This window comes from Cynoglossus semilaevis, chromosome 17, assembly GCF_000523025.1.
Source record: "Cynoglossus semilaevis isolate Cse_v1.0 chromosome 17, Cse_v1.0, whole genome shotgun sequence".
NCBI classification, from domain to species: Eukaryota; Metazoa; Chordata; class Actinopteri; order Pleuronectiformes; family Cynoglossidae; genus Cynoglossus; species Cynoglossus semilaevis.
The window spans coordinates 12,913,355-12,925,429 of NC_024323.1; the positions used below are offsets into that span (position 1 = coordinate 12,913,355).

At 41.3% G+C, this 12,075-nt stretch overlaps 3 protein-coding genes across 7 annotated transcripts in view; all 3 read left to right on the forward strand.

Annotated features, from left to right (window-relative positions):
* The window catches only part of mgp (matrix Gla protein), a 22,518-nt gene extending 21,841 nt beyond the window's left edge, over positions 1-677 (forward strand). For all 5 annotated transcript variants that reach the window (XM_025064743.1, XM_025064744.1, XM_008330343.3 and 2 more), the window contains exon 5: positions 97-677. In XM_025064743.1, coding sequence (XP_024920511.1) covers positions 97-289 — 193 coding nt within the window. In that variant the 3' untranslated portion in view covers positions 290-677. The remainder of the gene's footprint in view (positions 1-96) is intronic.
* Positions 678-4,888: 4,211 nt separating this feature from the next.
* On the forward strand, positions 4,889-6,728 carry plekhf1 (pleckstrin homology domain containing, family F (with FYVE domain) member 1). The gene is made up of 2 exons (XM_008330344.3): positions 4,889-5,476; positions 5,795-6,728. The coding sequence occupies exons 1-2, from the start codon at positions 5,233-5,235 to the stop codon at positions 6,334-6,336; spliced, it is 786 nt and encodes a 261-aa protein (XP_008328566.1). The 5' UTR covers positions 4,889-5,232; the 3' UTR covers positions 6,337-6,728.
* Positions 6,729-8,366: 1,638 nt separating this feature from the next.
* On the forward strand, positions 8,367-11,303 carry LOC103393389 (serotonin N-acetyltransferase-like). The gene is made up of 3 exons (XM_008330346.3): positions 8,367-9,261; positions 9,545-9,699; positions 9,793-11,303. Exons 1-3 carry the CDS (start codon positions 9,105-9,107, stop codon positions 10,159-10,161), a joined length of 681 nt encoding a protein of 226 aa, XP_008328568.1. The 5' UTR covers positions 8,367-9,104; the 3' UTR covers positions 10,162-11,303.
* The last annotated feature ends 772 nt before the right edge of the window (positions 11,304-12,075 follow it).

The following is a 12,075-nucleotide window of genomic DNA, read 5'->3' on the forward strand; positions in this document are numbered from 1 at the left end:
ATTAAATTTTGTTTTTTTTTTTTTTTTTTTTTTTTCATGCTCCTTATCTCCGTCTGCCATCCCACCTCCCGTCTCCTCCTCATCCTCCACATCTAGGAAGATCAAGTCTCCGGCGGAGAGGCATGCCGAGACCTGCGAGGACTACTCGCCCTGTCGCTCCTACGCCTACCGCTTCGGTTACCAGCAGGCCTACCAGAAATACTTTACCTCACGGAGTCAGCCACAGAATCCACAGAGACCCACGAGACCCCAGAGACCCCAGAGACCAGCGGCGGTCCGTCGATACTAAACACCAGAAACAGAAGATTCCTCATGGATCCACATAGAGAATCCTGTTTTGGTTTTTTTTTTTTGTTTGTTTTTTTTTTACATATTACCCCCTTGGTGTCTTTATGTGTTTGAGGTTCTTTTCTGGACGGGTCACGTGACAAACCTCCCACAGACTGACCCCGGTCTGGTGGTGACCCCAGTCTGGTGGTCTGACCCGTCGTTATAACCATGTAGTAACTGACGTTGTTTACTCTGTTGTCACATCATTTATCGTCATCTCTGCGTGTTTCTGCCTCTCCGTCGAACTAACCCTTTCCTACGATATCTAACTTACTTACTTACTTACCCCGGCCGGCGCGGCTGCCAGTGATTATTTCTACGGCTTTGGAAAAAAAAAAAAAAAAAAAGGAAGAAAATAAAAGTCCCCACAGTGGGGTTTTTTTTTTTTGTCTAAATCCTGGTGAGAGCGTTTTCTTGGCCACGGGGCCGTGTGGGAGTGGGTGCCAGTGTCTGCAGCGTGTGGCAGATGTTGAAACCATCCAGAGTGTGTGTGTGTGTGTGTGTGTGTGTGTGTGTGTGTGTGTGGACGGAGGAGAAATAAAGCAGAAACAGAGGAGTTTCACCAAGTTTTTATTCAAATTACAGTGGGGTTAATGAGAATTAACAACAGAGACACTAAACTTTCACTCAACACAAGCTCACTGTAAAAAAAACACACAAAACATTATATAAAAAAAGTATCAACAACAAACTACAGTGGGTTAATTAAAGATCTTAATTTCCCTGGATGAAAACTGTGAGAGTTTTATTTCCATGAACCTGGGGTTTCCAAAACATTTTCTGCAGAGTTCACCCCCCCTCACCCTCTCTCCCCCCACCCACCACAACTACACTACATTCTCATCTATTGCTTAAAATCTCCACCAAAGTTAATTTAAATTTTTTTTTGTTTACAAAAAAGGAAATAAAAGAACAATCAGCGTTTTCTCTATAAAAGAAATCAGAGGAAATATGGATTTGTTTTTTTGCTTAACAGCGCCACCACCATCCCACACATGCAATAGTTCCACGCCTCCCAAATGGACCCGCCCTCCACTTTGGGAACCACTGTCATGCGATAACGATTACTGTTGGTTTTACGACTCCTTTAATGACTAAACTGCAGCTTCAAGTTGTTGTTTTCTAACCTATTCATGTTGCGTTGCACTTGCAATGACATTTTGAGCACTTATATAAAGGCGTAAGTGATCACCCATATGTGAGGAAGAAAAAAAAAAGGGTGTTGAACCGGACGAGAAATTACTTCAATAACATGCAGTGATGCAGTGATTTTCTCAGCCAACTCTCTGTCGTGGTCGTAAAATGGAGACTCGTATGAAGTTACTGAAAACAGGAAAGTAGTTCCGGCTGCATTTGAGCCGCAGATCTCTGGCTGGTTATTTATACATCTACGGTTTCAACCAGCGTTTATTAACCTTCCCCAATAAAAAAGAGTCAAACAGCCGCCTCGGCAGTAAAGAACGTTCAGCCTATAGATGTGCAGCGTAATTACTCCCAGCCTCTGGTGGGCGCTGGGTGAAGTAAGGACGTGTACAATAGTACGTTTAGTTAGCAGTACTGACATTATTGAATTTGGTTTTTCTGCAGCCTCAGGAAGAATCTGAGCTGAATCTGCAGACAAAGACAGATCAGCACAATGGAGACTTTAGCAAATAACATGGGTTTTCTCTCTCTCTCTCTCTCTCTCTCTCTCTCTCTGTGTGTGTGTGTGTGTTGCTACAAAGCCACAATTGCACACAATTGAAGTTTGAGTTCTTGAAGTCTGTTACTGAAACGAGTCGAGGCACCGACCTTGACCAGACGCTGAAATTGCAGCTCAACTTGTGAGTCTCTGAGTCTAAATATTCACACAAAAATGCCTTTGAAAGTTTCCTTTTATATATATATATCGTTCATTAACCTTGAAATGTTGGGGGGGAGGGGGGAGGGAGGGTTTGGAGACGTGCTCGACTTATCGTGGTGTAAGTCAGGATCATATGAATCCAATAAAATACCAGATAATCGTGGTTTGTCGAGACTTTAAAATGAAATGACATGTTTCACTCACTCTTATTGGTTTATAGGCAAACCACCTAATGGTAAATATACGCCTCCGCTTTTCAATTACCCTCCTACAGATGTTCAAACATCCAGATTTTGTTTCTAAATTTCGCTGTCTTTATGCAGGAAATCACCGCGGTTTGCAATAAAAGAAGAAAACCTTGGATTTAAACCGTGTCGCTCGATGAGAGACTTGGTTCCAGAGACTGGTCTGCCAGATGGAGGAGCCAGCGGGCTGCCGGGGAAACTCTGACCTCTTCGGGCCGTGAGTGGATACTGCACTTTTTAAAACTTTTTACCGCTCAGTTGCTTGCTGACTCACGGTCTGACAGCAGCCAATCAAAATCAAGTGTAGGTGTAGATTTTTTGTGTGTGAATATTTGATGGTTTTTTGTTAGGAACATTTGCTTGAATATATGTTCTATGTTATTTATTTTTAAATTTTTAAATTTCAATGCCCTCAGCTTAATTAATTTACCACTACTGTAAAAATATATATTTGCAGTATTTTTAATCTGTTCACTTTTAAACATAACTTGTTGTTATTCACATATAGTATGAAAATACATCTTATTTTTTCTTTACAATCCTTTCATTTAACTAAATGTAAATCTAAACCTGGCCATTGTTGGGTTTGATTATCAACCAAATAGTTTATTTTTTTACGTATTAAAATTCAAAAATATTTCCAGAAATCAAATACAAACATGGATTAAGACACAAAAACAACCAGAATTCCCCTAATGTTTTTACATTGATAACAATCGGTCTCAAATGTTTCCGATCCTGTTACCGGAACTCCTTTTTTGTTTTTGTCGCTGCCTAAAATCCTGTAAGACGATACTCCACCAACACCTGGAACTGGTGCCAGACAATGGTGTATTAGAAAACAAAACAAGGACAAATTTTCTTCAAGAAAAATCCCCGACTATGAAAACAAAGTCGGACTTTAAGTCATAATCACTGCGTTCAACTGAAGTACAGGTGAAAAACTTTGAATTTGAAGTCACGTCAACGACACACCCGGGCATTGTTTTTATGTAGCATGATTTGCATAAAATTAGCCCAAAAAAAAGAAGCTACCGCTAATATCAAAAGACAATTAAAATAGAAAAGAATAGAGAAATATTTACTACAACAATTACAATATTTAAAATCTATTTCCTCATAGCGAGGAGCTGAACTCTTCTCTGATCTTTGTGGACTTCCCCCGTGCCGCGCCCCCTACCCTGAGAATATTCTGCACTAGTGTTGACCTAGAACTGGTCGGAAATGTTGGACTGCACGAATGTCCCCTTTTTTTAAATGTATTCCATGGTTGGATTAACTGGAGACGGGGGGAGATGTCGAGGATTCCTGATCATCCCAGCAGGTGGCGCTCACATCAGTGTGAAAAAAAAAACAACAACTCTCTCTTTTGTTTTGAAACCTACGCTGACATCAGTGTGAAAAAAACAACTCTCTCTTTTGTTTTGAAACCTGCTCAGCCAGTCTGACGGTGTTGACGGGAAGAAGGGGAAAACCTCGGTGCGTCTCCGCCCGCACCGTCGTTCACACGCCTATTAGCTGAACTATAAATACTGACATAATGGTGCGTTCTTTTAAAGAATGATAATAAAGTTGTGGAAACTCCTGTGGCTGGAAGATGAACTCCTGCCCTAGCTTTAGCCACAGTCACCCCCCTGAAATGGACCAAAAGTAAAAAGTACATATTATATCACACTGAGTATTTTTACTTGAGTGTATGTTTACGTGATCAGTGTAACATTGCCCCGAAATGGACCAAAAGTACACATTATATCACACTGAGTATTTTTACTTGAGTGTATGTTTACGTGATCAGTGTAACATTGATTTTCTCATAGAAATATCCATTAGGTATATTAATACATACATATGAAACATATAATAACATATATTGTCAAATATGTGTTGCACTATTCCATGACTTTGCACAAAAAATCCAAAAATAGTTTCGATGTAAACTTTTAGCTATAGTCAGAATCAGTTCGGTTCAGTTCTGTTACCTTCTATTCCATTATATTTAGTTCTTTTCTGCTCATGTAAAGGCTTAAAGTCTCATCTTATGCAGATGATGTGCACGTTTACATGTTTTAATGTACATCTTCACACATTCTTTTGGCGGGTCAGAGGTCACGGCTATGAAACATAAGCTAATAGATGTAAATATCACTGCATGTGGTCCTGTATTGGAATAACAAGGGGACAAGACAGACGTGATGATCAAAGTGAGCCCCTGGTGGCGGTGCGTCAAATCTGCAGTTAAACCTTAACATTAAAGTGAGCAGCTATTTGTCACATGAACGTGTGTCAGGGATTAAATGTAAAAAAAGACTAGACTTAATAGACTTGGAACATAGATTAAAAAAAATAGATTTATGTTCAGTTAAACTGCCACAAAATCAGCTGCAAAAAGTTACAACTTGATTCTATGCTAATATGCTGCAGTGGCTGTTACTGTCTTTGTTTTCAGGTGTTTGATTCAGACACAGAAAAAATCACATCAAGTAATTTATGTCTCTGCAATTTTAATAATCCTTTTTTAATTTGCCCTGTACATCCTGACATTGACAAAGACCTAGTTTTGTTGTTTTTTTTACTAGAATTCAGTCTAATTTAATCTGAAAATCTTTGATAAGGCTTTCACTGGTAAATTCCCACCTTTTTTCCACCCTGCCCTTCAGATAAAATTCCATACACCTACACTCTAAATACAGCTCAGTTTTTTTTACTTCCTGCTCGACGTGTTTGTCTCCACTCTCGCTGTGGAAAGTCCGCTCCCTCACCGCTCAGACGGGTATAAAAGCGCCTCGGACGCTCGTCGGTGCTACAGATGCAAACATGGATCAGTTCACTTTCCTGAAGGAGAACCTGGAGAGAATCACGGTGGTGGAGAATTCATTTGGTCCCTCGGGGAGACCGTTGTCCAAGCCTGGCCGGTTCCTGGTGGGCGAGGGCCGCCTGCGCAAGCAGAACCGGAGGAAGACTCAGATGAAGGACTTCTTCCTTTTCAACGATATTCTGGTGTACGGCAGCATCATTCTGAACGGACGCTGGCACAAAAAACAGAGGATTATACCTTTAGGTGAGTCCACAGGTGACAGACGGGATCAAACTTAAGGGGAGGGATTGAAAGAATCATTGATAATAATCGAATTCTGCAAGAAATATTGACTTTGCATCGTATTAAAAAAAATGGAAAACTTTTTTTTTTAATCTTCTACACGGGTCAAAAAATAAGAAACATGTTTGTTTTTTTAATCTTCTACGTGGGTCAAAAAATAAGAAACAACTGTTTTCGTTTTTTTTTAAATTTTCTACACGGGTCAAAAAATAAGAAACAACTGTTTTCCTGATGTTGAAGTTTTCTTGAAGTAACTGGTTCATGTCTCCTTGTCAACAGAGGACCTGCAGCTGGAGGACTTGGAGGACGGTGAGGGACGCACCAACCAGTGGTTGATCCGTACGCCCCGCAAGTCCTTCATTGTGTCCGCCGCGTCCTCCGAGGACAAGCGGGCCTGGATGAGCCACATCTTGGAATACCGCGACCGCCTGCTGCAGGGGGGCACCTGCCAGCCCACCTCCACCTACGCCATGACTTGGATTCCGGACTGCGCCTCCTACAAGTGCATGCGTTGTCTGACCAAGTTCACCGCCACCAACCGTCGCCACCACTGCAGGAAGTGCGGCTTCCTGGTCTGCAAGTCCTGCTCCACGGCACGGGAGGTGATACCAAACATTCACCCCACCAAGAAACTGAGGGTGTGCTCCTGCTGCCGGACCACGGACGCAGAAGAGGACGAGGAAGAAGTGTCTCGCCTGAGGGCGGACAGCACTGAATCAGAAAACTCAGTGTGGGACGACATGGGGTCGTCCAGCAGTGGAGAAGACGAGGAGGTGGACCTGCTGCTCAGTCACTTTCCCAGCAGCTGGCTGGACTTTTGATTGGATCAGAATCTCATCTGGTCTTTGACTGCGAATGTGCACTAAAGAAAACCACCACAAGGGAAGAACCATGGTCGGTGGTTTTTGTTGGTTTGTTTTTTATTTATAATCATCACCATCAGGTGACGAGAAGAAAAAAGAAAAGTCATTTCTTTGAGAAAACTGTTACTTTAAATTAAAGAATTATTACTTATTGTATCGTGATCGTTGACATTTTCACATGTTTGTTTTCACTGTTGTGCTGTTATATATTTTTATTTCTAATATTTTCCTGCACATGTCACTCAGTAAGTGTTATCACAACACTGTGAATATGAATGAATTATTTATTTTTAAAAAATTCACAAACTCTGCTTTGAAATGATCGAATAAAAGCACTTTGAAATCAGTAACTCAGTTTGTTGTTGTTGTGTTTTAAATGTTGAGTGGAAACATTCCTGTCTAACTACTGTGTCGTAAGTAGAATATTTTATTGATTTTCAAAGGTTGGCGTTCATCAGAAGTCTATTTCAATCCAACAGTAAAAAAAGAAAATGACTTCAAACTGACAACATCGTTACATTAGACAATATGTCAATAAAATTATGGGTGAAATAAATAAGATAATAATAAAGAAAAGATAAATTAAACCTTTGTTGTATTTAACGTTTCCACGTCAGAAAATTTCAATTATTTAGACACTCGTATGTGTGCATCGAACCATAATAACCTTATAAAATGTCTCATCTTCATCATCATGGTTTAACTTTTTGACATAGTTTCAAACATTTCATGCTTCAGTTGTTGAGGTTGAAACTTGAGCCCTAATCCTGTCTGAACATGGGTGAGGCATTTTCTCGAAACATTTTCTATTTCCTGTTCGTCTCCGACTGAAGACAGGTTTTTTTTTTTGTTTGTTTTTTTGTGGTTTGTTCTGTTCCAGAGATTGAAATTCACACCCAGTTTGTGATGAACCTGCTGGTTTGTTGAAAGTGTCCTTTTTGAATGTTCCTGCTGGGAGCTGACGTCTTCCTGGTTGTGATCAAAATAAAACGTCTCACTGAATTCCCCTTCACCTTGACAAATGATGAGAAGTGCGTTGTTTTTGTTGTTGTTTCACTGGTCGTTACATCCTTGTCATCAGGACCTAGTTTTTTGGGGGCTTTTTTAGACTCAAAGTATGGAATTCCTCAACATGTTTTAAATACCAAAGGTAAATGACAGGTTGCAGTTCTTCTGTCTGTGCTGTAAAAGTTATATGCAAATACTGACACTTTTAAATGTACCTTTACCTTAATTAACTTCACAAATCTGTGTAGTTCTGCTTCTGTACCTGTGTTTTAATATGACTTTATTGTGGTTTTTAATACAGTAAGTTGGAGAAGAGCCTTTATTTTTTTTTATGACTGGAGTCTTAATTTAGAGCAAAACAGGACCGCGCCCCCTATATTGACCATTCTGAACCAATATGAACCTTGAATTACTTCCTTCCTTTTGACTTTCACGAACCTTGTGAAGCAGCGCATTGTAACAGTAGGCGTGATATTTGACTGTCGGATGGCGGCATCAAGTGGACACAAGTTGTATTACATGTGGATTTTTAAACTTGTTATATTTATTTATGATAAATCTTGTCTTTTTTTTTTTTTTACCTGTGAACGCTGATCTGACCCTCCAATGATATGACGATGTCAATAGTGGAGCTTAACTTATTTGAGTTTGAGACCACCGTATTGGTGTGTGTGATTCCTATGAATGTGTGTGTCCCACGGGTTTCAACAGGAATAACCCAATCAGCTCGTGTCTGGTCACCTCTGGACTTAATACCGTAACATGCCTATACATTTCTGGTAAAGCCCGGTGGGTCTAGTGCCTGTAAATGATGGATTAAAGATACGGGATTAAATAAAGTATGGGCCAAAAGGCAAACAAACAAAACATACAGTAAAAATAAAAATAATCCCGTGTTGTGTCACGGCCACATGTGGCAGCAGCGTGTCCGTGTCCGTGTCAGTGTCCGTGTCAGTGAGGAAGAGGAGGCTGCAGTCTCGGAGGAGATAAAGAGTCTGCAGTGCGTGGAGTTCTGGAAACAACTTGTCTAATCCTTCATCATGTGACTCATAGTAATAATCACTTCATTATGAAGTGACACTGAGGAGGAGGAGGAGGAGGAGGAAGAGGAGGCTGCAGGAGCAGAGGTGGCCCAGCAGTGAGTCCACGGACCTTCACGTCTTCACACGTCACACACCTGCAGTAAGTGACAATAAGATTGGAGTGTTGTTTTGTCTTTTTTTTTTCCTTCTTTTTTTTCTTCTCCTTTGATTTCTTTTGTTTTTATTCCTTATAAACAACAGTTAGATTCAATTCCCTGTTGAAGTTTTCTGACTGTAGTGACTTGACAACAACTCTTGTCAGTCCAGCAGCTGCTCCTGCTCACCGACACCAGGCGTCTGTCGTTGGCTGTTAATACTTTAAGCCGGCGGTTCATTCACAGCTCTGTGTGTGGCTGGTGGTTTTTGCGTAAATAACAGTTAATTGTCGGGTTGAGGGGAAAGAAAAAAAAAAAAACATGGCCTGCAACAGTTTTGACCTCTGACATCAGATATTCAAATGCAAATGAGCTGGTGAATCACGGCCTGGAAATCTGTCCTATAAATAAAGACACGGACCGTCCTGTTCTGTTCTGTTCTGTTGACAGGGCCTGACGGACGTCACCTCGCTGCCGAACACAAGAAGAAGAAGAAGAAGACGAGGAGCCTGGAAGTTTTTCATTGGCAGGTCCGAACCATATGATGTCCGTTGCCGGGGCGCAGCCCTTCATTAAACCGATGCAGTCGCCACCGTCCGTTTCTCCTGGGATCCAGCGGAGACACACGCTGCCCGCCAGTGAAGTGCGGCCGCTCAACACCCAGGACGCCACGAGCGTCTTTGAAATTGAGCGAGAAGGTGTGTGTTTACGATGTTTACGGTTAAAGTCGGTCAAGAGAAAGACGCGCGAAGAAGCGCCGTGCGTCAGAGCATTACGCACGGGGCGAAATGTTGATATTTATTGTTTTTATCTTCTTTTATTCTTACTTTAGTTGAATGTTGTTTGTCTTTACGTCTTTGGAGGTCGATGTTTGATTCTTAGTCGGTTTTCATCAGTCATGTTTACAGATGCTTTACTGTGCGTAAAAGTTGTTCCAAACATTTGGCGCGCGGTCCAACTCTCTCCTTGTCTTCTCCTCAGCCTTCATCTCAGTGTCAGGTGACTGTCCTCTTCACCTGGACGAGGTGCGTCACTTCCTCACACTTTGTCCCGAGTTTTCAATGGGCTGGTTTGAGGAGGGCCGGCTGGTGGCGTTTATTATCGGCTCCCTCTGGGACAAAGACCGGCTCAGTGCAGTAAGGACCCCTCTCCTCCCCCCTTCATTCATTCATTCGTTCTCTATCACAAACACACGCACCAAGTAATGACCTCTGACCCTGTCACTGCAGGAGGCTCTGACTCTCCACAAGCCCCGAGGCTCCACCGTCCACATCCACGTCCTGGCCGTGCACCGCACCTTCAGGCAGCAGGGCAAAGGCCCCATCCTGATGTGGCGTTACCTGCAGTACCTGCGCTGTCTGCCCAGTGTGCGCCGAGCCGTGCTGATGTGTGAGGACGTCTTGATTCCATTCTACCAGAAGTCCGGTTTCAAGGTGCTGGGCCGCTGCGCCATCACGGTGGCCAACCTGACCTTCACGGAGATGTGGTACCCAATCAGCGGCCACGCATACATGCGGCGCAACAGTGAAGCCATCCGCTTCCCGCAGCAACCGCTGAGCCTGCCGCTGGCAAAGACTGAGGAGAACGATGACGTGTGACCGCCGGATGCTGTTCCTTTAAAACAAACAAACAAACAAACAAAAAACCTGCCAAAAGTATAGCCCAGTATTTCACTCTGTTCCTTTATGCACTAATATTTATGTGAATTCATGTCTGTTCCCTTTCTATTGGCAGGAATTGGATATAAAAATTACTTAACTGTCGGTTTTTAATATTCATTGCTGATGACGATATATTTTTCGGTTTTTTTTCTGTGGTCAAAAATATGGCTTTGTTTTTTTGCACACGGTAGACAAATAACTTTGGTGTTTTTCTTATATGTTCTAGAGTTTTGTGTGTAGTATGCAGTATTTGAAGTAGAAATGAAGTAATAACTGGACGTGGGGGGGTGGGGGGGCATTAGTGTATTATTACCGGAAGTACAAGGACATATTAAATTTAAAACATTCCGCAAATGTTTTTAAGTTTCTGAAAATATATCTATATAAAAAAAGAAACGCTGTTTAAAATCTAAGTTTGTTCACTTCACTGACAAAAAGTTTAAACTTTAATTAAGACTTTTTATTTGTAGTTGTGGTTACGTCGTAAGAAATAATTCGACAGAAACTGTCCTCACTGTCACTGGACCGGGTGCAACACTGACCCACTGGGGGACCAAGTGCTGAGTTCCGTTTGTGTTTAATTACATTTACACCGGTGCAGCGCTGCGTTCATGCGAGACCGGTATATTTATGCGGTAAGCTGTCTCACGCTGAGCACCTTTCTGAGCTTCCCGCAGCTGTGGACTGACGTCACGCTTTAGCAGCTCAACCGCAGCTCCTCCAGCTCTATTAGGGGGCTTTAGCCGTTGTAAACGTCTGAGGATTTAAAAGAAGATCCACTCATCCGACCGACTCCTCCGATGACCTTACCTGAAACAAACACGCACTGTGTGTGCTACAGGTGCCGGGTCAGCAGCTTTTTAACCACGCGTAGCCACATGTTTGTGTTTTTGTTTTCCCTTTTTTTTTTTTTTTTAATATTTCTGTCTCTGTCTAAATTTCAGTTCGGTATTTTCTACACTTTTTGATCGAAGAAAGAAATGTTTTTGATTCTCTCACTGTGTCTACTCACACTTTACCGTAAAGTTATGCAAAATAAGTTTTCAACATTCACTTTCATTCATTGTTTTTCATTAAAATATATGCATTATTCGATGTTTTTGTTTTACTATATCGATTTCTGCTTCACGACAGACACTGGCACAAGAATGAAGGGAATGTTAATGCACAGTTTTAGAAGAAATTAAGAATGTTGAGATTGTGTGTAATTTGGAAACTAAGTCTAAGAATTTAGTCTCCACTGATCCAACTGAGACGGACTTTAAGACAACAACACCTCTAAAAAAACAAACAAAAACAAACAAAAAAAAAACCAACAACAAACAGATTCAGCCACAGAATATACATTTTAGGCATTTAAAAAACACACAAAAACAAACCAACAAACAGATCCAGCCACATAATATACATTTGAGGCATTACAGTTTTATTGCATTGTATTTTCCATTTGTAGAGTATTATTACTGAAATCCAATTTTCTGGGCCTAACTATACCAACGGTCAAGACAAAATAATCCATGAATGACTGAGCTTTTAGCTTTTATAATTATTTTCCTGATTGCAGGGCGGTCATCCATCAGCCCAGAGGATTGTCATTATCAGGGCCTCTTGTTGTGGATAAAACATCTGCACTGTTGCCAGACCAATTGACAACAACAACAATAATAATAATAATAATAATAATCCAGCAAAACAAAAAGGATCTTCCACTTATGACGCACATCACTCAGTGGTTCATTCAGTGCAAATATGTGGTTTGTGTTTCTGTCAGTGAGCTGTACACATTGTTATCAGGGCTTTTCAACAGTATGGTACGCGAGCAATTAAGTCATTCTTAAATACAATACAGCT